Here is a 27,673-nt window from a genome sequence, read left to right as displayed (position 1 = left end):
GAGAAAAGTGGTATGTGCTTAAAGAAATTTAGAATAGAATAAAATGGAAAATATTTATTGCCAGAAAAACATAATTACAAAAAAAAAATACAAAAAAATATTTTATATATAATATATAAGAAGTGTCTCATATTAGGCAAAAGGAACTGGTTCAGCTGTCCCAGTGCAATGTGTAAAGCTGCACAGCGCTGGTTTTCAGCCAGTGCCTCGTGTAACAAATTGCTATATTTTTTTTGGAAATATTGGGTTAAGTTTTTATTACTTATATAGTTTACAGAGGTTTATATACCTCTGTAAAGTACAGTAAAATATATGAATAAAGATAAGTTACAGAGAATAGGATAAAAAAAGGGTGAAAAGTAGAAAGAGAAGCATATGGCAAGACGCAGTGAAAGACGATTCAAGTTTGTAATAAAGTAAAAGTCCTGGAAGTTATATTGATGAATAGAAAAAATATTTGGCGTTTGAACAAAAATTAAAATTCACATCTGGCAACACTGAACAACATACACACATGTACGGACAACATAATAATAATAATAATAATAATAATAATAATTTTTATTTCAGACTTTTTGGTCCATTAAATATTTATTAGTAACAATATTCTTAAAAACTAATGTTAGTAAATTTACATACACAATACACATACACACACATACACACATACAATATATTAAGCAGTATACAGATAATCACCGCTGCACAATTCCATTGGAAATTGCGCAGCAGTGATTAACGTACACACAGTCCAGCCTGCTTGCTATCATACTCAGGATGCTGTTGGTGCTGGCACGTACTCTGCGCACCAGGGATGCACACCTTTTTCGCATCGTGGCATAAAAACAATCTACACGATGCTCAGCGAACATCCCTGACGCGCTGCAGAATCGTGGCAGCCCCATCAACACCCTGAACGCGTTATTATATTGGATACGGAGGTCGCTGTAGGATTTTTGAGTATATACAGCCCACAGGTTGCATGCATAGAAAGATGTGCAATGTGATCTAAATAACGTAATTTTAACTTGTCCAGAGCACCGCGCAAACCTGCGTGCTATCATATTCGCCCTCACCGCCAGCGCCCTCCGCTCCCGTTCAATGTCATCATCATCTTTGAGATCCGAGGCCAATTGATGTCCTAAATATTTAAATTTATACACCCTCTTCAGCGCTATACCCTTAAGTTTAATATCTGGAAAGCCTATTGAGTTTTTGCCTCTGCTCTCAAAGACCATGACCACACTTTTCACAGCATTGTATATCAGTCCGTGGCATGCAGCATATGACTCGCAAATAGCCACGAGTTTTTTAAGCCCACATATCGACGCGCTGAGCAGCACCATGTCATCAGCATAACTTATATTATTAACATTAATGCCGTCTATGTGACAGCCGACACGGGTACCACTCAAAGCAACAATCAGATCATTAATATACAGATTAAATAGTACCGGCGAAGACAACCCTCCTTGCCTCACACCACACTCCAATCTGTATGACTGCGACATAGTCCCCGCCCATCGCACGCTATTGAGCTGATTTCCATACCAATATTTGCAGATATTTATGAGCTCTGATGGTAATTGAAAATTTTCGAGCTTTTTCCACAAGATGTCATAAGAAACCAGATCAAAAGCTCTCGACAGGTCGAGAAAGCATGCATGGACTGGCGTTTTTCGATTTGTATAGTATCTAATAGCATGCTTAACACAAAGAACAGCGCTTTCAGTTGACAGTCCAGTTTGAAAGCCAAACTGGTTGTCATGAAGTTTTATATGCTGAGTCACAGAGTTAAGCATGCTATCAAACACCTTTGAGACAACAGTAGCTAAGGAGATTGGCCTATAATTATTTTTGTCTGTTATATCAGAAATTTTATTCTTAACTACAGGTATCACCACTGTTCTAATCATCTCCTCCGGCATGTACGAGTGACTTATACAAAAGTTAAAGAGCATTGCCAACAGTCTCGCCAAGTGTGGCCCAGCATGTTTTAGATGTTCAATACTGAGACTGTCGTGTCCTGGAGATTTACCTCTACTCATAGATTTTATAATTCGATCTACTTCACTAGCAGTACATCTAATTTCCACCACACGTCCAGTCTCAACATTCAACTCCGCACGCGATGGCCCCAAAGGGGATTTAACAGTAAAATGATCCTTAAAAAGATCAGCTATGTTCTCGGCATTACTTACGCCTTCAATAGACACAGGAAGGGCAGACTTTGTACTTAGCTTCCTCGTAGCCTTCCAAAAAGACCGAAAGTCATTATTAGAATGATGTGAAGCTAGAATATCCATCTTTATTTGTTCTTCGTGGTCTTGACACCACTTTAGACGTTTCTTAAAGTATCTTCTAGCCTCACACATATCATTATAGATGGAGCCAACTCTAGGTTTACCATAATCACACCAAACATGAAATTTCTGCCTGGCATTCCTGTGTGCCTCATTAACATGTTTATTCCAACCTATTACAATTTTCTTTTTCTTACGCTTACAATGTGTGTTATTTCTACTAGCTACAGCCGCTCTCTTTAGTACATTTATTATATCATTATACAACTTATCAATGACCTGTCTATGTTGTATAACATTACAAGTCTGATCGGCACAGTTATGGAACTCGGATGGAAACTTAAGAAGTTTGAAATGAGAATGACACTCATTATAATATGAGTCGATTTGTTCTATGCCTCTGTCACCCCACAAAACATTGTTACGTTCACATTTTACTTCTTCTATCTTAGGTGGAACTACGTCTAAATTACACTCAAGAATCAGCGGAAAATGGTCTGACCAGAGTATGTCATATTGTATGTGCACTCTACGTACAGAGGACACAATACTATACAATGATCTAGCCACCGCTGCGACCCATGAGCTTCAACAAACGTAAAACAGTTCGATGAACCCTTCAACATTTCTATATCTATACAAGTCCATTCACAAAATATAGATAATTCCTTAAAGAATGATTCTGTGGGATGAGCATTGAAATCGCCCATAATATAAACACAATCCACATAGCTTTATGGCTTACAATAACCGCTTTACACGAATCTTACGGAGTAAAAGTATTAGCTGGTACTTGCTAGAAATATCAACATTCGGTCTCTTCTGGACACTGTCATGGTTAAATGTTATCATCCTTAACTGGTACCCTGCCAGCGTTAACCAATAATGTTTACGGGATTTATTTATAATGCGTGATAATCGAATGGTAACCCCGTCTACGTTATACACTGGCGGGGGCATTAAAACGTAATGATTCGCGTAAAGTGCATATTATAACCGTCTTAGTCCTCCTGAAACTACAGCACTACCAAGCATACATATCAAACATTCAGCGTGTATAATATAATCATAAATACTTATATTTATACCAATAGAGATTTATCGAACACTAACGAACTAAGATGTCGATATGGACCGCCCTAGACGAACGTATGCCGACCAAATAGGCGACGCAATATGCTAATAATACCTACGAAAGACACCACTAGTAAAAGAGACCGACACCAGCGTAGTTGAGAAGCGATATCATCATTCGTTAGAGGAACAGAAAATGTCAATAATGAGGTCTAAAGGCCCCATTGCTAGCAACATACCCTATATTGTGGTAGAGCCACGCTGTAATCCTATATGGTATTGCAGCATGAATGGGCCGGCTCGACCGGGGAAGTACCACACCCTCACAGAATACCGACGCTAAGTGGTTGCACTTTTAATGCGATCACATTCCGTATGGTGAGTGAGGGAGTCCGGAGGCCCATCCCATACCCATCCCTTTCCTATTCCTAAAATCCTTTCCCCAACCCCGTCCCCCTATCTTACAACACGCAACCATGGCAGTGGAATTAAAAAAAAAATAACATACCCCAGGGAGGTACCAGTAACCATGTTGCTGGAGAATCCTCTCTCGAGCAACCACGCTCGGGCTGCCCTGCGTATTCTGGGGGGGGGGGGGGGGGCAAAATTCCGCTCTTTGGAACCAAGGACAAACGGAGCAAGATTTCTACGGCATCCCCTTCGCTCACTGTGAGCTTCTGCAATATCAGGGGATTACATTCTAACCTAAACGCTGTCCACCACCACCTAGAAACGGCGAGGCCGGCATTGCTCTTTCTAACGGATACACAGATATCCTCTCCAAACGAAACTTTATACCTGACGTACCCGGGCTATAAACTTGAACATTGTTTTGTTTCGCGTGCCGGTGTATGCGCGTATGTCAGAGAGGATATCTGCTGTCGCCGCCTTGGAACTCTTGAAGGTACGGACCTGTCTATTTTATGGCGCGTAGACTGCAATGACCACCCTCGCGTCTATGCATGCCTATACAGGTCCCACAGCGGTAACATCGAAACCGACCAACTCATTGAGTACGTCCAAATGGCTACAGATTCCCTGCTCGAACAGATTCCTTCCGCTGAAGTCGTGATTCTTGGCGATTTTAATGCCCACCATATCGAATGGCTTGGTTCACGTACAACCGACTATGCGGGAAGATCTGTTCATGACTTTGCTTTGGCTTATGGTCTGACGCAGCTTGTTTCCTCGCCTACGCGAATACCTGATGTGTTGGACCATTCACCTTCACTGTTGGACCTTCTGCTGACCACCCACCCAGACAACTATGTAATTTCCGTCGAAGCTCCGCTTGGATCGTCGGATCACTGTCTGGTGCGGAGCGAGGTGCCTCTCATGAGTCCGATTCCACCACGTTCCACGGGTAGACGTTGTGTTTGGCACTACAGGTCAGCAGGCTGGGATGAGATGTGGATTTTTTTCGCATCTTACCCATGGAGGCAGGTTTGCTTCGCACTGGGGGACCCCGACGCCATCGCCAATTCCATCGCCGATGTGGTGCTTCAGGGAATGGAATTATTTATTCCTAACTCTGTGGTACCTGTCGGTGGGAAATCCCAGCCCTGGTATGGAGCCTCTTGTAGAATAGCATCTCGCCTGAAACAGGAGTGCTTCCTAGCCTGGGCCAAAGGTGTGGCGTCGCGAGATCCTAACATCAGTGCCCTTAAAAAGAAGTATAACTTTGCCTCTAGGTCCTTCAAAAGAGTTTTGGCCACAGCGAAGTCAGAGCATATTGGTAGAATTGGCAAGAGATTGGCTAGTTTACCTTCGGGGTCTCGAGCTTTCTGGTCTCTTGCCAAAGCTGCACAAGGGAATTTCTGTCAGTCATCTTTTCCACCATTGCGCAGGGATAACTCGTTAGCTCTGAACGCCAAAGAGAAGGCCGATCTCCTTGGATCTCTCTTTGCATCAAACTCGACGTTGGATGACGGGGAGAAACCACCGCCGACCATCCCGCGTTGTAAGAGCTCTATGCCGGATGTTAAATTCACGCAAAGATCAGTGCGTAGAGCACTTCTCTCCCTTGAAATCCATAAGTCGAGTGGGCCTGATGGCATTCCTCCAATTGTGCTTAGGACGTGCGCACCAGAGTTGGCTCCGGTTCTTACGCGTCTTTTTCGGCTCTGTTACTCATCAGGTATAGTCCCAAAGTTTTGTAAGACTGCTTTGGTGCATCCGATCCCTAAAAAAGGAGACCATAGCTATTACCTCCTTATTCTCGAAAGTCATGGAATCAGTTGTTAACCATCAACTGCTCCGGTACCTAGAGGATCGCCAGCTGATCTCAGATCGCCAGTACGGCTTTCGACGGGGACGCTCGGCTGGTGATCTTTTAGTTTATTTAACACACCGATGGGCGGTGGCAATCGAGAATAAGGGAGAGGCCTTAGCTGTTAGTCTGGATATTGCGAAAGCCTTTGATCGGGTGTGGCATAGGGCACTAATCTCAAAACTACCTTCGTTTGGGTTGCCTGCGAGATTGTGCAGTTGGGTCGCCAGTTTTCTTAAGGAACGTAGCATTAAGGTCGTAGTCGACGGAGCATGCTCTGACTTAAAACCTGTGAATGCTGGTGTCCCGCAAGGCTGTGTACTATCTCCGACACTGTTTCTTCTGCATATCAATGATATGTTACAGATCAGTGATATTCATTGTTATGCGGACGACAGTACAGGAGATGCATTATACACCGGTCATGCAAAGATCTCGCGGGCACATACCGATGAGCTCCGGAACAGACTTGTGTCTGAAATCGAAACTTCACTCGATAAAGTTTCGATCTGGGGTGAACGCAATCTTGTTCACTTTAACCCTAAGAAGACACAAGTCTGCGTGTTCACCGCAAAAAAGACACCGTTTGTCGTATCTCCTCACTTTCAGGGCACTTCTCTCGATAATAAGTCGAGTCTGGGGATTCTTGGCATCGATATATCTAGCGACGTCCAGTTTTGCGGTCATCTGGAGGAAAAAGCTAAGATAGCTTCCAAAAAGTTGGGGGTGCTCAATAGGGTGAGACGGTATTTCACGACGGTATATTGCTAGAAATGAGGTAGTATGACTGACAGGTATGATCACCCTCAGGTCAGGATTGGTACACCCAGCCTGCGCTATCGGTATACGCTGACGTGGCCCAAGTGAGAGACGATGAATTTGAATAAAACAGAGGGCCTACCATGAAATGTGTTCCGAAATTTCGGAGCCAAACGAAATTGATTTTAAAATTAAATAATAAATGATTTAAATTTGATTGACACAAATTTGATGTTAAAATTAAATAATAAATGCCGTTTGGAAATATTAAAAATGTTAAAATATTGTTCTTTTGGACAATTACGATAGGATGTATAACGAACGAAATATTATACTCCATTTATTGTTCCGATTTTGGTATAAACAAAAACACGAAATTGAGTCCGAAATTTCGGAATTTCATTTCATGGTAGACCCTTAAGTCTATTGGCCCATAGTGACAAATTCTGTGGGGCTGTTACATCCCATTACTAACAATTGCTTTCCCCTCGGACCCTCAGGTCAGGTCAGATAGGATCGACCTGCTGGGGTACTAACTTGCTGATAAGGTAAATGGAAATTGAATGAACCAGCTAGCTGACTTGACTTTATTCTCACCTACCATCATTCACTGATGCTCCATCAGCGTATACTGATAGTACAGACGGAGTCGTCAATCCATTTTCATTATATAAAAAAATCTGTCGTCAACGCTCCAACCATGATCAACTGGGGAGAAAGGGATTGTTAGCAATGGAGTTTGACAGCCCCATTGCTAGCAAAATGCCCTATTAGGTCGAGCTCCACGTGGTTCCCCCTGGACACCATCGTGAACAATTCTTGTTGACTTCGTCACGATGGACTAGCTGACCTACTTCATCCTCACATATCATTTCTCACTGGTGCCCCGCCGTTGTATACCGGTAGCAAAAGCAGGGTAACCATTTCATTATCGCGCATTAAAAAAATCACGATCAATTGTCAACGACTGGCATGTATCGTTCCTCGCGCTGCCCGACGCATTTACCAAATCACAGTTTTATTAGTCCAGAAAAGTGGTTATAAAAAAAAAAGATGTTCCGGCTTAGCGGAGCGCAACGCAATCTAGACTTAAAGGAAAATTCAAATAATTATATAGCGCATACTTGTAGGCACCGGTTTTGTTTATTAATAATTAATTTGCATAGTAACACCTCAAGTGATGCACAGCAAGATACAAAGAAATAAAGTAATCATCAGCATTGTAAGTAATCATTACATATACTGTCAAGTTCAGTCCAGGATTCTCGACCTACCTTTGTGTAGAACACATTTTATGGGTAACTTTTTCTCGTATCGAGCTGCCCAATTATGGAACAAACTCCCTTCCCACATACAAGAGAGCCCTTCAATTACCTCTCTCAAGAAAAGGTTGAAGTTACATTTTCTTACGTTTGAGATATATATATATATATATATATATATATATATATATATATATATATATATATATATATATATATATATATATATAGTATATGTATTTATGTAATATTTTATTATGTATGTTAATATTTTATTTAACTGTATATTTGTTTGTGTACTCTAAATATTAATAGTTGTAGCACTTCATCTGCCCGCTAACAACATGCTCTTTAACTGCATTGGTTTGACTGGAAGAGATCTCTGTCAGAGATAAGTCCACTCTTACTTACAATATTTATAAATGCATATAAACAATATAATTTACAAGTGCAATAAAGAATATAGTATAACGATAAAGATAAATACAGAGACGAACTCATAATCCCTTAAACTAAGAACTCGCAAAACTAAGAATTCGCACCGTGTACCATGATTTTATGCAGGCAGTTCACTTTAGTGGATACCCATCAAGTTTCTACTGTAGTTGCAGTATTCAACAGTTATGAGGCTACTATAAACATAACTGTTAAAATTACATAATACATGCCGTTTGGAAATATTAAAAATGTTAAAATATCGTTCCTTTGGACTTTTATGATAGGATGTATGACGAACGAAATGTTAAACTCCATTTATTGGTCCGATTTTGGTATAAACAAAAACACGAAAGTCCGAAAATTCGGAATTTTATTTCTGGTAGACCCGCTGGAGGCCAACCATAAAATGAAATTGCAAATTTTTTAATTCATTTTCTTGTTTTTATTCATAACGAAATCGAGTCGAAATCATTCACTGTTCCATGTCATAAATCATAAATCCTGCCATAAAAGTTAAAAGAAACTATATTGCAGCATTTTTAAACGGTGCGTACATCATGTAATTTTCGACAAATTTGTGTTTCGTTCGGATCCGAAATTTCGGAAATCATTTCATGGTAGGCCCTCTATTCTCAGCATTTCGTATCAACAATGGAGCGGACTGCGCGCGTACAGGTTATCAGCGATGTTTGTGGCAAGTTGCATGTCCGTGAGTCACACGAGTAGCATCGTGTCAGTTGCATTACACGAGCGTCGCGCGATTTGAGCTGCTAAATGCGGTTGCATAAGTTATCTTCTGGCCAGTGTTGCCAGATGTTACTTTTTGTTTTTAATATTTCTCTTTACAAATCGATATGATTTCCTTCACTTTTACCCAATTACAAACTTATGTCGATTTTCACTACATTTGATCATGTAGCCAGAAAGTGAACTTCAAAAAAAGAATGCCCGGACCCTACACTTAACTTCCCATGCCTTCTCGTCTTGCTCATTTTACAAATACGAAAAATTACAATAAAAAAAAATTATCCCAATTCCTCCAAGTTCCTTACATTTTACACTTTTCACCAAATTTTCGACAACAGAATAAAAATGTATTACCTCAAAAGAATTGCAAAAAAAAAAATACCCAATCTGGCAACATTGCTTCCGACCCCTAATATTTGATTATTACATTCTGATATATTAATATCAGTACATTTGTAATACTCTTCGAACTCTTCGATACGATGCCTACAGCCACCTTTCACCATCGACAAGGAACTCATCTTTACACCTTAAAACCAGAATGGTCACGCACAGTTTTAAAAGAGATTCCTCCCGCAAACACTCAGGTTGTGGAATGCTCCTTCTGCGGAGTCTTTCCCTAGAGACTTATAGCATAGGGTTCGTCAAAAAGAGCGTGTTAAGGTTTCTTAAAGGTCGACAACGCGCGTGACTTTCCTGGTGTTACAGGCGTCCGTAAGCAACGGTAACCCCCCTTACCATCAAATTGGCCGTATGCTTGTCGCTATCAGAATTGTATAAAAAAAAATTGATTGAAACTGTAAACACAGATGGGCTATAATTTACAAAAGCACGTCAAATCACATCGCTATCGATTCAAATTTAAATAACAACTCGGGCGGTAAATTACAACTTTGATTTAATAAAAAATACGTGGGTTTTACCCGAAAAAACTTTATATTTATCCAAAAGCACGTATCAGCAAAGCACATCATACAAGTTTTACAGTTACCCGTAAGTTACGTCAGACACGAAACAAGTTTTTTATTTTGGTGTATTCCACAAGATTTTCCCTATAACTTACTTTAAAGACAACAATAGCGTTTAATAGCAATTTGCAAGTTACTTCAAAAAGAAGAAAGTTCTCAATTGGATTATATTTTTCCTTCACCTGATGGAAAGTGGTAACAAACCGAAACACAGCCATACAAACACAACTGCTTCACAGTAAAAACACGAACGAAATAGAGGTGCCAAAGCAAAAGACTTTTTTGTACAAAATCTCCCTCTAGTAGTCTTAACATAAGAAGTACCAGAGGGAGACTTTGTAAAAAAGTCGATTGCTTGGGTACCTCTGTCCCATTCGTGTTTCAACCGTGAAGCAGTTGTGTTTGCATAGTTGTGTTTCGGTTCGAACGGTGGAATATGACATGAATGGGCGAAACAAGGGTAACGTAAGAGAGCTTAATAGTCAAGGGTTGGGCAACAGCGTCCCTTATAAAACATCACCAAAGGCTTACTCCGGTTGCCAACTCGCCTGCCAAGCGTGGCAACTACTGGCAAAACCCCCCAAGGGGAAAGCCTATGTTCAGACAGTTAACTGCCGATATAAAGATTGTTCAAAGCCAACATTTCAATTTGATAATATCAACCGACTTTTATTTTTAAATGTGAACTTCAACTGTACCTCAACAATGGACTATATACAGAGGGTATTATATATTACTAGCTGATGCCTCCGACTTTGTCCGCGTGGTATTTGTTATTCCTGTTTAGTATGTATCAATGAATGAACCTACGTATTTATTATGTCTGGGAATGCTGGACCAAAATTAACAAATGACGTGTCGTTCTCACTTTTTGCCTTAGATCAAAATAACATTAAGCAGATTTAACTTTAATACTATGTTGCATAAGTTACTATAGTTTTTTAACTATCCCACGGCAACTATTTAATTTTCCGTGATTAAAAGTATCTAAAATGTTAACCAGGGATGTAAGGTACCAACATGCAAAATTTAATTTAAATCGGCCCAATAATTTCGGAGATTAACCAGTACGGAGAGTAACGGACAGCGAAATAAAAAATATATATATATATATATTAACGTGTGTTCTATTTCATTTCTGTTTTTCAACTGTGTTTCAATCGTGAAGCAGTTGTTTGCATGGCTGTGTTTCGGTTTGAAGGGTGGGATATGGCGTGAATTTACTGGGTACAGAGGAATAACACCTGAGTCCTCAGGAATGGCAACGCATGGGGAGTATGATTGGCGAAACAGTATACTCTGTTATGTCCATGGTACTGCTCATGTGTATAGGCGACGGTTACCACTTTCCATCAGGTGGACCGTCAGCTTGTTTGCCATTCTAAGTAGTATAAAAAAAAAACTTCTAACGTCTCCCCGACTCGGATTTTAGTGTTTTTCTTTTTCTATGTTATTTGACTTATTACATGTATAGAATAGATATACTCGTAGATTAACGAGACAAAAATATAGATATATTAACAATAACGTCATATTGACGATAGGCATGCAGTACGCGGAATTTGTACAATAATACTATTTCTGATACAGTCGGCCGATTGAAATTATGAAATGGCAACTCGCCAGTGCGGGTTCATATAATGTTATGGCTGACACGACATTGATGCTATTCCCGCTCCAAGTATGTAATGAATTACAGTTAAAAGAGTATGTTGATGCAGTTAATCTCGGACTTAATCGGTGTAGTTATTAACGGGAGGTTAAATTAGGTTTCGTTCAGCTCTGAAATTTCGGAACAGATTTCGATTATTATAGAGACCATAGGGAGACTTTGTACAAAAGTTGATTGCTCGGGTACCTCTGCCCCATTCGTGTTTCTACCGTGAAGCAGTTGTTTGCATGGCTGTGTTTCGGTTTGAAGGGTGGGATATGGCGTGAATTTACAGGGTACAGAGGAATAACACCAGAGTCCTCTGGAATGGCAACGCATGGGAGATATCATGGACGACATAGTATACTCTGTTATGTCCATGTTTACAGGCAACGGTGACCACTTTCCATCAAGTGGACCGTCAGCTTCTGTACTATATATATAAAGCAAATTGGATATCAAATTGGAAAGCAAATTGGTATACATATTCAAAGAAACCTAAGAAAAAAGTCACATCTATTCCGATTCCGTAATGACTTTGTATTCTTTAACCACATATATAAAGCTTCAAAATATCTACGAAAAGACGGAAGAAAATACACCCAAACTCGAAATATATCCTCCGATAATTTTTTGAGTTTAGTCTTTGCTATTAAAGGAGATATGTGTGTGTTTTTATAGTTATTGTAAAATAAGTAACGATTTTATTATTTTGAGCCTGTATATTGTACCACCTACCCTTTGTCTTTTTCTCAATGTCCTCCGTCCAAAAGTTGTCTGGAAGTGATTGCTTAGCGATAAGGCCGCCTTTTGTATCACTTCTCATTAATATTTAGTGTAATTATGATTTTTTTACTTGGTGCAATCAAGTGTAAAATAAATAATTAAATAAATATACTTAATAAGCTTCTGGAGATTTCTCATTTTACTCGTATGTTATAGTTTGTTCTTCAAACTTTTTCAAAGTTTTAAACTAGATATTGATTGATAAAAAATATTGTTGCGTTTGTCATTCATTCAATCAATCTTAATTAACACTTGAACAAGTTACAACAGATCACACGGGAATAAATTCTATTCGTACCATAGAGTACCATTTTATTTTCCAATATTGTCTATGAGTTCAGTAATCTATTATAAATGGCCAAGGGCAGTAGACGCAGCCGGTATTACGGTTACGTAGAGTTTAAAAATAAAATCTCTCTACTCTATGATTTATACGAGGTTTTTGTTTATTCTATTTAAATTTTAATAAAAATTACCGCCGTGAACGTTAGAAGGTGAGCCAGATCATAGAGAAACGGATGGCCAATATCGCGTAAGTTTCGAGAACTCAGTCCGGCGAAGACCAGAAGTTTAACGATTCTAAAATTGAGATCTCAGATGTTGGGTTGGAAATAACAATCAGCTGGTCTACTCTTGAATCCAATATATGTGTTATATATGTGTAATATTCGATTTTTTATATGTTGTTGTATTCATGCTTTCCTGGGTGGGCGTATTGGAAGACTGTAAGGCCCACCCAGTGGATGTAATAAATAAATAAATAAATATCAATATTAATCCAATCTATTGCCAAGGACAACTTTATACTGCACTCATGAAGCGACGGTTAGAAGTCTACACTAATATTATAAAGAGGAAAGTATGTATGTTTATATACTCTGTTATGTCCATGATACTGTTCATGTCTATAGGCGACGGTTACCACTTTACATCAGGTGGGCCGTCAGCTTGTTTGCCATTCTAAGTTGTATAAAAAAAAAATTAAAAAAAAAACCTTAACGTCATACATCATCGTCAACACTTCACTCCACTTCATATCTCCGATCTAAAACTAGGTTTACATTATACGATTCAATTATTACCGCAAATTAAAATAGAATTCAAAATATTTTGCATTCTCGTTGATTAAAAAAATAAAAGTAATAAAATAAATAAATAAAAGAGGAAGAGGAAGACCGAGGAATAACTACATGGGACAGATAAAAGAAACACTAAGTGTCAGGTCGTATAGAGAGATCAAGGATATGGCCTGCGATAGAGCTGGCTGGAAGAAGATGCATGAATTAGTTGCACCGACAAGAGGAAACTCTTAAATGAAAAGAGAGAGATAAATAATAGTACGTCATATAAAAAAGCCGCTCATTATACTCGTTCACTATTTTTCTTTGATTTGACGCAAAAAAAAAATATGTATAATTTTTTTATGTATAATAATAACTACTGTGTTTAACTTACGTGATTAGATCGAAAAAGCTCGACTAGTTTCGGAATCAATTCGTGATCCTTAATCATGAGTCACTGACGCGTGCACAAGCCTATTATGTATTTTTTTAATGGGTGATAATGGAACGGTAACCCCCGCCTACGCTATCGGTATACGTTGGCGAAGCACCAGTGAGGGATGATAGGTGACGATGAAAGCAGATCAGTTAGCCCATCGTGACGAATTCCACTATAATCCATGATGGTTTCCAGGGGGAACCGCGTGGAGGTCGACCTAATAGGGCAAATTTCTAGCAACGGATTCATTAGACCCCATTATTAACAATTAATTTCCCCCCAACTATTGTTTTTCTTTAATGAGTGATAATGGAATGGTAACCCCACCCGCGCTATCGGTATACACCGGCACCAGTGAAGGATAGGTGAGGATGAAAGCAGGTCAGTTAGCCCATCGTGACGAATTCCACTATAATCCATGATGGTTTCTAAGGGGAACCGCGTGGAGATCGACCTGATAGGGCTATATATTGCTAGCGGTAGGGCTGTCAATCTCCATTGCTAACAATCCATTTCCCTCTAACCATTATGTATTATTTAATCGCCAAGGCTAAAAACAGCGAGTAAGCATAAAAATATATAACTGAACAATTTTAACTCGAATTGCAATCATTGGTAAAGTATTAAAATCAGCATTAAAAGGCGACAGAAACGGTACCATGACAGGGCGGACTATTAATAATTCATAAAGCCCCTATTAGCAACGGGCGATAGTAGAAAAGCGATAACTCAGTAACTCATGTCTACAGGCGACGGTTACCACTTTCCATCAGGTGGGCCGTCAGCTTGTTTGCCATTCTAAGTTGTATTAAAAAAAAACTTCACCTTCATCTCAATCGGTCTTTTTTATGGGTGAAAATAACATAGTAACACAGTGTATACCAATAGCGCCTGCGCTATTGGTATACACTGGCGGGGCACCAGTAAGAAATGATACGTGAGAATAAAAGCAGGTCGAGACAAATTCAACAAGACTAAGGGGAAAAGGATTGTTTAATAATGAGATTTAACAGCCCAATTGCTAGCAATACGTCCTATCAGGTCGACCGCCACGCGGTTGCCCCTGGAAATTATAGTGGTTAATTTTTGTTCAATTGATTATAGGCCAACTGACCTTCATCCTCACCTGTCACCTTTCACCCGCCCCCCGGAGTATATCGATAGCGCAGGCAGGGTTACTATCCCATTTTCACCTATTAAAAAAAATTCAACAAGACTTAATCACGATGGTTTCCAAGGGAACCGTGTGGAGGTCGACCTGATTACCCTATTACTAACAATCCCTTTCCCCCATCTCAATCGGTTAAGAAAGTGTTTATGATTTCATTAACACTTGATAATATTGTCGCCATCTGCTGTTTTACACGTACTGTAGGTATACCATACATTTCAAATGTAATCCCTTTCTAATAATAGTATTGTCTGATTAAATATTACAGGAAAAATGTATAAATAGAAAACAATGAAATTTTACCATGGATACTGGTAAAATAATTTGTACAAATTTATTATTTATGTAACCGGATATTATGTCTAGTTAATTCAGTTACAAAAATAATATTTCGTACAATAGAATCACGATTATCCGAACATTCGATTATCCGGACTTATACTTCACGGCTCTAATTACCGATTTACAAATGGTATTATGTATTAATTGGGCAAATAAGTATTATATAATCCACTATCTTTAAAGCTCGTAATAATTTTTGTATCGTATTTTTGAAATGACGTACTTAAAACCTAATAAAAAATATAAAATTTAATTATTAATTTGACTTCGAAATAGGTTATCCGGATTTTCGATTATACGGATTACCTCCGATTTTATTTGATTCGGACAATCGAGAAACTACTGTTTATTATCTATATTTGTGTATATTTTATTATTATTTCAGCCGTTAACAGTCCACTGCTGAACATAAGTCTTCCCCATAAAGGAAGTTTCGCCAGTAGTTGCCACGCTTGCCTGCCAAGCGGCAAGCGCAGTTAGGCTTTTAGAAAAGTTTTAAGAGATACGCTGCTGCCGATCCCTCGCCCTCCCTTAGTCGCCTCTTACGACACCTACGGGAAGGGGAGGGGCGGCCCATTCTATGCCTATAGTTTATTACTGTATGTAAATTGAAACAATCCAAAAAAAAGTCCCGAGTTTAATCATTTTACTATCAAAATCACAGCTCAATTAGTTATTTTATCAATTTATACGCCTATAACAATAATATTACACATAGCTTTTATTATAATGTAGTAGTAAAAGATAAAGCATGTGGCAGATTAGATATGTACATACATCCCTAATTATATAAACTAACATTAACTGCATACGTAACTCGATTATAAATTTATATATAGATAAATAAGTTTTTTTTTTTTTATGCATCTTAGAATGGCAAACAATCTGACGGCCCACCTGATGGAAAGTGGTAACCGTCGCCTATAGACATAAGCAGTACCATGGACATACCATTCCTGAGGACTCAGGTGTTACTCCTCTGTACCCAGTAAATTCACGCCATATCCCACCCTTCAAACCGAAACACAGCCATGCAAACACAACTGCTTCACGGTTGAAACACGAATGGGACAGAGGTACCCAAGCAATCGACTTTTGTACAAAGTCTCCCTCTGGTGAGATGTAATATAATAATTTAATGATTTTTTTACACAAATTATCAAAGAACACACTCTAAATAAAATTTAACAAAACGAAACATTTAATGAATTAATATATTTTTGGACTGTATTATTATCGTGCGATGACTGCAGTTTGGTGTGGCCTTTGCCCAGCAGTGGGACACCATAGGCTATTATTGATCAATAATTATTGATTATTGAACACTCTACCGAAGTTTTTCCAAGAGACTACAGCTTGACAGCCACCCCTGACAGGCGTTCATAGGCTACGTAACCGCTTACTATCAGGTGGGGCGTATGCTTGTTTGCCACCTTAGTGATATAAAAAAAAAAACTACTAGTTGGGTCAATTAATCGTTTCTACATATTTTCACTTAATAAAATTTGTACCGGATTTTTTTTTTAAATGAATGATAATGGAATGGTAACCCCACCTCCGCTATCGGTATACACCGGCGGGGCACCAGTGAAGGATGATAGGTGGGGATGAAGCAGGTCTGTTAGCCCATCGTGACGAATTCAACAAGAATTGTTCACGATGGTTTCCAGGGGGAACCACGTGGAGGTCGACCTAATAAGGTATATTGCTAGCAATGGGGCTGTCAAACTCCATTGCTAACAATCCTTTTCCCCCCAGTACCTGATTTATGTCATACAATTTATTTAATGAGATAATTTATTTTCATTGTTCTCGAATAACTAATGCAGTTAACATTAAGGTGTTAGTCATTAATCGAGATACCTTTTAAACAATAGTATTGTCCCGTCTCATTGTGTACGGTTATCTACTGCCTGCGTAATTGTGGTTATTTTCTTTAAGCAAACTCAAGAAAAATCTCATCACCATCATCATCACCATCATCATCCCCATTATCATCACCAGCATCATAATACCACCAAATAATAATAATATTTTTTTTTATACAACTTAAAATGGCAAACAAGCTGACGGCCCACCTAATGGAAAGTGGTAACCGTCGCCTATAGACATGAGTAGTAATTACCATAAGGGGAGAAAGGGATTGTTAGTAATTAGGTCAAATAGCCCCATTACTAGCAATATACCCTGTCAGGTCGACCTCCACGTGGTTCCCCCTGGAAACCATCGTGAACAATTCTAGTTGAATTCGTCAGAATGGGCTAACTGACCTGCTTTCATCCTCATCAATCATCTATCACTGGTGCCTCGCCGGTATATACCGATTGCGCAGGCGGGGTTACTATACCATTATCATAAAAAAAAAATTACCATAAAACATTAAGAGGAGGACCAGTCATCATCATTTAAACCATTCACTGCCAAACATAAACATTCCCTATAAACTGTCACAAAGAACAAAACAAACCTATAAAAAGTATAAAAGGCAAGGCTGACAAGACTTTGTATCTAAAAATATGTTTAACTAGCTTTTACTGGAACTATAATATGTCTGCATGTTTGTAAACATAAATATAAGTAACAGTATATCTCCCATATAATATGTTTATAGCAAAATACCAGAGGGAGACTTTGTACAAAAGTTGTTTGCTTGGGTACCTCTGTCCCATTCGTGTTTCAACAGTGAAGCAGTTGTACTCGGATGGCTGTATAAAAAAAAAAAACAGATAAATCAGGTCAAACTCCACACAGTTACCTCTGGTAACTATCATGGTTTATAATTATTGAATTGGCCAACTGACTTCCTTTATCCTCACCTATCATCCCTCACTGGTGCCTCGCCAGCATATACGTGTTTCTTATGTTAACTACCGCCATTGTATTAAATTTCATACAGTCCACTAATAACTGTTGCTGGACGATTAATTTCATTTTTTTTGTAAGATCTTATTTTACGAACGGTTAACAACTGAGATAGGATAACTATTAAACTTTCACCAATATTAAAACCTCTTTACCTCATTTTTGTAGTTATTAGTTATTACAAATAATGAGAGTAAAGTAAGGTAAACTTATTCTAAAAGACATCTCTTCCAGTCTTGAGTGGGTATAAGTAGGACAAAAGAGTATTAAAAACATAAATTTAAATACTACTTGTGCAGAATGCACCTTTTTAGAGTATATTTTTAAATTTTATATTTTTATTTTGTTTATTTTTTGATATCTGACAATGTCATGATTCAGTTATTATATATTTTTCTCTACCACTAGCAGCGACCGTCTTATTATTTCATAAAATATACAGTCCTTTTTCAAGAGCATATATCTCGTTAAAACTACTAAATATATATAATATTTATGTAAGTTTTTTTTTTATACAACTTAGAATGGCAAACAAGCTGACGGCCCACCTGATGGAAAGTGGTAACCGTCGCCTATACACATGAGCAGTACCATGGACATAACAGAGTATACTGTTTCGCCCATGATACCCCCTCATGCGTTGCCATTCCTGAGGACTCAGATGTTATTCCTCTGTATCCTGTAAATTTACGCCATATCTCACCCTTCAAACTGAAACACAGCCATGCAAACACAACTGCTTCACGGTTGAAACACGAATGGGACAGACACGAAGTCTCCCTCTGGTATATAGTATATTTTTACTTACATAAATTATGTAAACACAATAACTGTTGTATTCTAAAGTGGAGAATTTATAAAAAAAGAGTCAGTCTGCAGATGTTATCCTCACCAGAGTGATTAAGAGATATAAAAATAGATATTTTAGTTAGTATATTATAATGACAATATTAATCATGTTGCAGTAAAATGGTAATATGATTTTAATGATTTTTTTAATAAACCAATAGAGGGACTTAATCTTTTTTTTTTTAATGGGTGATAATGGAATGGTAACCCCACCTGCGCTATCGGTATACACCGGCGGGGCACCAGTGAAGGATGATAGGTGAGGATGAAGCAAGTCAGTTAGCCCATCGTGACAAATTCAATAAGAATTGTTCACGATGGTTTCCAGGGGGAACCACGTGGAGGTAGACCTAATAGGGTATATTGCTAACAATAGGGGTGTCAATCTCCATTCCTAACAGTCCCTTTCCCTCCCATGAAACCATAGAGGGACTACTTTGTATCTATAAATGGAAGTCATTCAGCTATGCAGCATGGATTGCAAAGGAGTTACTCATAAATTGAGTTCAATAATGGACAATGGCAGACTGAATTTCTTATGTAGTAATGACAAGTGCTATATTAAATTAGGAATCAATGAGAATTTAAATATTCCTACATACTTTTAAGCTTTACAATTAACTGTAAACCCACAACATTAAAAATCTACTTTTAGTATTTATACTAAAAAGTACATTAGTAATAAAACCATATTTTATTATACTCTGAATCCTGTTACATTGTACATTAGACATGCATGTTATATATAACTTATACTGAACTTTTGATAAGAGTATATAAATATCAGACATATTCAACCAAAATAGAGTATCTACTGTTACAGAATTACTAGTTTCTTAAGCAAAAAATAAATATATTCAATCTAAATATTACATGTACTAGACTACGGACTATTGTTAGGCTGTAAAGAACAAAAATCTATACAAAGATTATAAATATAACCAAACAATGTGCAAAGCAAACTACAACAGTATCCACGGGCAGTGTGAGGCCAATTTGGATGTATTTATAGCACTACATTCAACCACCGAGCTAATAGTGAAGCTAACTCTAAAAACTAGTACCGCCTGGAAATGTATCATAGACTTGGTTGAATACAGGTGTTCCTTAGTTTAGTTGTACATTAAAAAAAAAATACGTGCAAACATAAGTGGCGGGTGTAAATTTGCTATACCAACGGAAACGAATAGGACAATTACATGCAAGTCTCTCACACAGTTTACCTCCGCCGATGTCCATGGCAATACATAAAATGTCTCCGCGGTGGACACCTCACAGCGGTCTTTCCGCACACAACAGTATCAAAACGCACATAGTTTTAACTTCATCATAACAAGCAGATTTCACACTTCCCAGTGTCAAAGCTTTCTAATGAAAACACACAGCACGTCACTATTTCAATAATTAAGATTATTTACCAAAAATTCGGTAAGAACTCACAAATTCGACTTCACAAATTGTAAACTAATAACATACCTCCTCAGGCATGAACGATCCTATAATAACTGTCTCTTCGCTGTCGGTCGTCCAAGGAACTAGATATCAAGGTCTCGCGTTTCGTCTCGATCGCAGCAAACGCGCTTCCTAGAATCGCGTAAGGTTATGTCGCGAACTTTGCCACTTCAAAACTAACACAACTTATTCTAACACTAAAACATTAATGTTCGTTGTCGTAATCAAAAAGGAGCAAGTTATTTTTATATTGTTCATTAGAAGTTGGTAAAGTTTCTTCTTTGAACGAACGTCAAAAACTGATGAAGTGATGATAATTCACTCAGGTGTGCGTGAATATGTACATACAGTACGTCACACTTATAAACACTAGTTACGATTGGCTACAGAGATGTCACATGGCCAATTTGACGTAGATGGACACTGCGCATGCGCGCAGTAGCGCGCAATGAATTTAAAACTTTTCTATTTGAAGGTGAGTAACTAAACGCATACCAACTCAAATATTAAAAATAACTGGTCTGAATCTTAAATAAACATTATTATTTTATTAGAAATCTATATCCTTTAAGTTTTTTTTCAAACGATATACAATCACTTTTAAAATTTAATATAGCAATGTTTACATTTCATTATATTCCATATCACGCAGATTTTAAATAAGTTGTGTTTTGTTTTTGAAATGTTATTCTAACTCTTGTTAAAGATAGATTAACTAAATTTGTACCTGTCTATGATAAACAGAGGTATAGTGATACCTTAGTCCTTAGATTATAAATTATATAAATTGGCAATGTAAAAGAGGGAAAACGTAATAACATACATGTTAGAGTGAGATAGAAAAGTAAGACGTTTATACGATATAATCTCGAGGGCGTTTTGGCGGGAGTATTAACATAATAAATAAATTCTTATTATTTTCAGATTTTAGAGTATAATTAATTTTAAGAGAATGAAGTTAGCTAGAGTTAAATAGGGTGTTTATGGATATAACATAAATTCCATAAAATAAACACAAATTTGCGCATTTTCCACGAAATTATGCTATATATTTGTCTTTCTACTAGTTGCGTAGTGTAACATATTTCTTGTCTCTTTATGGTTGTAGCAAGTGCAAGTATAAATATATAGTATTTAATACGGTAACTATATAACAATTATGACAATATAATATTAAATTAAATTTATATTTGCTAAATTTTATTTTGTTTGACGCTTTTGTAAGTATATCCACGAGTTATATTTCTGTTGAACAATAAAAAATGATAAATTCCTCACTTTGATACTATTCATGTAGGTAATAATAATGAAAGTCTACGTGTTTGGACCTATTAGTAAAAAAAAAATAATGCAATAGCACTCTAGATGCCAATATGAAAAGAACATTTTAAATTACAATTCAGATCTTTAAGAAAAGATTTTATAAACATAGCTTCTTTGCAATATTCAGCTGCAGAATTAAATTTTGCTTCCGTGAAAGATCGATACAATTAGCTATCTTCTGGAGCACTATGAAAATATTATAAAATAATTTGTTTCATCAGTCACAAACAAGTTGCTCGGTAATGCATAGATAAAGAAAAGCATTATTGTCTTTAGACAAAGACCTTTTTTTAACAAACGAAACGATCGCAATATAGAGATAATTCAGCTAAATTATTAAAGTTTATTGAAATATTCGTGTTAATCCCCATTCAATTAATGGCAAAAATCTAAAATTTAATAATTATGTCACTTTAATATAAAACAAAATAACTGGCTAAGTACCTATCTTAGACAAACTACTGATGTAAATTATTGCACATACTACAATTTCAGGCGTTTCTAATATATTCATAAATGCATATATACATTATGTATGTGCATACGTCACACCTATCTCTCAACAGTTATATATAGTATAGTATTATATTATTTGTGATTAGACTAAGCAGAAACAATCGGAACGCCAACAAAATTTCAATACCCTGTAATCGGTTATTTAAACAAGATTTTTACAGAGTAATTAAATATATTTATAGTCTTAATTTAACTATGTAATACACTCGAAAGTAATATAAGAGAAAAGTTTAGAAATAATTTCTCTTTTGTAAAACAGACTCGTAGTTATATTTTACGATAAAAATAAACGAAACGAACAGTCTAATTATAATTCGTTGAAAATAATACAGCAATGACTCACGAAGGCTTTAATAAGGGCTCCCGAATATTTCAGTGCGTGGGTGTAACTTTCAGGATGAGTGTTTCAGTGGGCGGGGGGAGAGCGGGTGACTCATAAGACGCGTTACGCATAATGACGCGCGTATCACAGAGCAAGGGTACTGCGTAGCCATTTTAGAGTATCAGCCTTAAAAATTATATTCAATTAATCTACAATAAAAAAAAAACGCCGGTCAAGTGCGAATCGGACTCGAGCAACGAGGGTTCCGTATACAAGTTTTTTTTTATAAAAACTACAAATTTATGACTTTTTCTTAACTTGTGCTACATGACATTGTTTTTTGCCAAATTTCGTGATTCTAGGTTAAAGGGACTACAGGTTTTGATTCCCTTTGTGAATGTCAAAATATGCGATATAAATGGAACATAAACGGTCGTATTTGGTTGCGTCGATTCAGAAGCTTAATTTATTTACTGCTTTAAGAGATTGCATTTGCTGATATTAATTTCAACTTTATATGTGTCATGGCCATGAGTCGCTAAGAAAAAGGCAGACGGACGAATGGACGCTCGGACGGACAAAGAAGTAATCCTATAAGGGTTCTGTCATTTCCTTTGAAGGTACGGAACTCTAAAAATAACAAATCAATAGTACAAAACATTAACATGTGGTCATATGGATGACTCTGGATATGGTGCCAATCCCAATTACTGACAATCCCTCCTCCCCCCGATACATTAAATTGGAAATATTTGAATATAAAACGGGGAAATATTATGTCCTTTTTTTATACAACTTAGAATGGCAAACAAGCTGACGGTCCACCTAATGAAAAGTGGTAACTGTCGCCTACAGACACGACCAGCACCATGAACACAACAGAGTATACTGTTTCGCCCATGATACCCCCCATGCGTTGCCATTTCTGAGGACTCAGGTGTTATTCCTCTGTACCCAGTAAATTCAAATGTCCATTCACAAGCTGATATTGCTTCGCAATAAGCAGTTTTTGTTCTGCGAAAAAATAATTCATTCATTACTAAGAAATATAACATGGAACCAACATATAAACCCTATCGTAAAAAGAATAATCAAAACCGGTAAAGTTCTTTAAAAAAGTTTAATGCGTATTTTTTAATAGAAATGGAGGTAAAATAATGATCCCGCCTGTGTTATCGGTATACACTGGTGTGAACCAGCAACCACATCAAAAATCCATGGTGGTTTCCAATGAAATCGCGCAAAGGTCCACCTAATAGCATATATTGGGGGAAAAGTAATGGAGAGTGAGAATCCCATTGCTAGCAATATACCCAACCAGGTCGACCTTCTCGCGGTTCACCCTGGAAACTATCATGGTTAATTCCTAATGAATTTAAAATGTAAATAAAATTTTGAATGTAAATTAACCATTTTATCATGGGGAGTGTTCTGAGGAATTGTTCGGATTGATACCTGCTGCTGATTTTCACCACCGTACAACCCGCCACAAACTAAAGTTTCATCCCAATCATCTGGACGAGTGGCGGTCTTCCACCGTGCATTTTTCAAGGCACTTTCTTCCACGCATAACCATTCTTTGGAAACAACTTCCAGCAGCAGTATTTTCGAACCGATACGACAACATAACCTTCAAGGAAAGAGTATATTCCTTTTTAAAAGGCCGGCAGCACACCTGCAATGCCGCTGGTGTTGTGGGTGTTCATGGGCGGCGGTAGTCACTTACCATCAGGTGAGACGCATGGTCGTTTGCCCCCTGTGTTGTAAAAAAAAAATTGCGAAAACTAAATCACTGTCCGTCCTACCTCTATCTACGTAAATAGTTTTTACAACGACGTAAATACGTACGTATCTATAAAATTTTAAATTTAAGACATATTAACGCTTATTACCATAACATGTTTGAGAGCCCTGTTATGGTTACCATAATAACATATTGATATGCAAATTAAATCACATAATATATATTAAATAGTAGAGTATCAATAGACTTGATCGAGTATGGTGGTCATGGTATTATTACCTACCTATTTGGTTATAAATGTTGAAGGGTCGAATTAAATGTTTTATATTTTTTAATCAGTTGATTTATTATTATTATTATTTATAGTTTTACAATATTTTAATTGAAATGTGTGACAACACATTGGTTTTAATTATTAAGTATTATTTTTAACGAATCACAGAGTAGTAATATAAGAAAAGAAAGCTGTCAGCATAGAGTATACATATATAATTTTTTTTTCAATTAGTAGACTATCTTTAACAATAAATGTATAAATCAATCGACTCAAAAAGAAGGAGTATCTAAATTCTTTTTATGTTTAATACCTCATAACTCCATTGGTTGTAAACCAATTTGGAAAAATATTTTTTTATCTGAAAGGATATACTTACAGTTTATACTCATAGAAATTTTATTAAAATCAATTAAGTAGTTTATTTTTTTTTTTTTTAAATAACTGGCTAAGCCACAATTGTAGTCGGTTTTTTTTTTTGTTTAATCTTTAATTTACCAATACGTTTAATATTATAAAAATGTAAATTATGTACCCAGTTCACTAATTCCAAAACGTTGGAACATGAGATAAATATTTTCACTGTGTAACATTTCAGTAACGTAGTAAACACGGCACAAACGAACAAACACTGGCTAGTCCTGCGATCACTTTGTCATATGTGATGAATAATAGAGGTAAGTGAGTTTTATACATATACATAAGTAAAGATAATATTTTTCCTGTTTTTTTTTTAAAGTGTCTTTCAAGGATGTGTGTGAGGATATGAGTAAAAGACCAAACTGACAATCATTATCTATGATAAAGTAAAAGAGAAAGTTGGAAGCAATGAACTGTTAGTGACGGGGGCACCAGTTTTTTTTTTAATGGGTGATAATGGTATGGTAACCCCGTCTGCGTTATCAGTATACAATGGCGGGGCACCAGTGTTAGTTGACTAATGAGGATGAAAGCAGGCCAGTTAGACCATCCTGACGAATTCAACTAGAATTAGCCACGATGGTTTCCAGGGGGAACAACGTGGAGGGCGACCTGACAGGGTATATTGCTAGTAACGGGGCTATTTGACCCCATTACTAACAATCCCTTTCCCCCGGGGGCATCAGTTCCTATTGCCACTAGTATTAGACCGATCTTTTACCAGGTTCCCCCGGGAACCACATTAATTCCTATTGACTCTGTCATGATAGGCTAACTAACCTGGTTTCATCCTCACCTATCACCATTCCCTGACACCCCGCCAGCGTATATTAATAGTGCAGTTGGGGTAACCATTCCATTATCATTCACCAAGAGCTTACAGCGTACACGCAATACCAATTTTAAGTGTCCTACATCACAGATAATATAATACTATACTAGCCTATACACACCTGGCGGTTTTCAAACGTTTCAATCAAATTGGTGGTAGCAACATGAGTCAGCGTGGGGCGGCGGGCGGCGGGCGCCGTTCGGTGTTGCACGGGGCGCCTCCGTTGCGTGTGGCGCCATCCCTCGCGCGACGTCAACAATCTTACTGAACCCTTTTCACCAGTTTAATAACCACCATTTTTCAAATGCGTTTTTATTTACTTAAACGAAATTGCTAGAAATCTCTGTAGAAAAACTTTAGAGTTAGCAATATGCCAGTGAGTAGGTTTTTTATGCAACTTAGAATGGCAAGCGAGCTGACGGTCCACCTGATGGAAAGTAGTAACTGTTGTCTATAGACATGAGCAGTACCATGGACATAACAGAGTATATTGTTTCGCCCATGTGTTGCTATTCCTAAGGACTAAAGTGTTACCGCTATACCTTGTAAATTCACTGTCATATCCCATTCCTGAGGACTCAGGTGTTATTCCTCTGTACCCAGTAAATTAACGCCATATCCCACCCTTAAAACCTAAACACGGCCATGCAAACACAACTGGTTCACGGTAGAAACATAATAAGAATAATAATCAGAATTGGTTCATAATTTTTTTTTATGCAACTTAGAATGGCAAACAAGCTGACGGCCCAACTTATGGAAAATGGTAACCGTCGCCTATAGATACTGGGAAAGATATTGCGTAACTTACATGTAGGCGACGATAAAAAAAAATAGTTAATCAATTTTGATTATACTTTTGCAATTGATTTTAAATTCGTATTTTATCACGATCAGAGTCGGTTTGTGTAATAAAATCTTATGGTATCTGCTTTCCTTTGCCTGCATGATTTAAAGTGAAAAATATACAAATTTAATTTAAATCAGAAAGAATGAAAAATATACATATATATATATATATATATATATATATATATATATATATATATATATATATATATATATATATATATATATATATATATATATATTTATATTTAAAGGGCAGACATTTTACAAATCCATATTCTCCTCTAAACTAGGAATGCTTTTCGCTTTTGCACGAAATAATATCGTTTGGCCCCCCGTAGCTTGGGTGACGTAATCACAAAATATGCAACGGGATTACGCCCCGTAACATTGCCCATAACATGTCACAGATACTGTCAAAATCCTACATTATGTAATAATTCATGCCGTGACGTGTCACTGGCACGCAATTTCGCAACCCTTCAATGTTGCGTGTAATTGACACATTAAATATTATATCACTTCCGTAATACTGAGGTTGGTGGAAATAAACTTTTTAATTCTGTCCCTTCTAAATAAAGATAAAAAAATAATTGGATATGAATAGAAATAATAACAAAAATTTTCATCTAAAACACAAAATATTAATTTAATATTGACATTTCCAACAAAGGTTGCCTGAAGAGATCACTCTGAGTCCTAAGGTGGCAACCATTGTTTTCTCATTGTAAACAGAATACTTTTATATTTCCAATGGTTTACTATTGTCTATAGGCAATAAAGTTACCTATCTATCCATCTAAAACAGCAAAATATTAATGTAAATATTGACATTTGATAACAAAATACCACGTTTAAGTGGTACTAAAAATCCATAGCTTTTTTTTTAAATGTATTTGCATGCTAATTAAATTAAAAAATAAGTCTCATATGGTATTTTTTTAATTTACTACTAAATTA

General features: G+C 37.0%; 2 protein-coding genes across 2 annotated transcripts in view; both read right to left on the bottom strand.

Moving 5' to 3' along the window:
• Window positions 1-20,786, bottom strand: part of LOC113512577 (embryonic polarity protein dorsal) — a 57,122-nt gene extending 36,336 nt beyond the window's left edge. The window contains exon 1 of the mRNA XM_052899051.1: window positions 20,205-20,786. Coding sequence (XP_052755011.1) covers window positions 20,205-20,220 — 16 coding nt within the window. The 5' untranslated portion in view covers window positions 20,221-20,786. The remainder of the gene's footprint in view (window positions 1-20,204) is intronic.
• Window positions 544-1,782, bottom strand: LOC128201602 (uncharacterized). Its single transcript, XM_052899052.1, has one exon. It carries the CDS (start codon window positions 1,509-1,511, stop codon window positions 696-698), a length of 816 nt encoding a protein of 271 aa, XP_052755012.1. The 5' UTR covers window positions 1,512-1,782; the 3' UTR covers window positions 544-695.
• Window positions 20,787-27,673: the final 6,887 nt, after the last annotated feature.

The sequence above is a fragment of the Galleria mellonella genome, unplaced genomic scaffold, assembly GCF_026898425.1.
Source record: "Galleria mellonella isolate WM207_F2 unplaced genomic scaffold, CSIRO_AGI_GalMel_v1 utg56, whole genome shotgun sequence".
Classification (NCBI taxonomy): Eukaryota; Metazoa; Arthropoda; class Insecta; order Lepidoptera; family Pyralidae; genus Galleria; species Galleria mellonella.
Note: the sequence above shows the minus strand (reverse complement) of the source record. Positions and strands in the feature narration are given on the sequence as shown.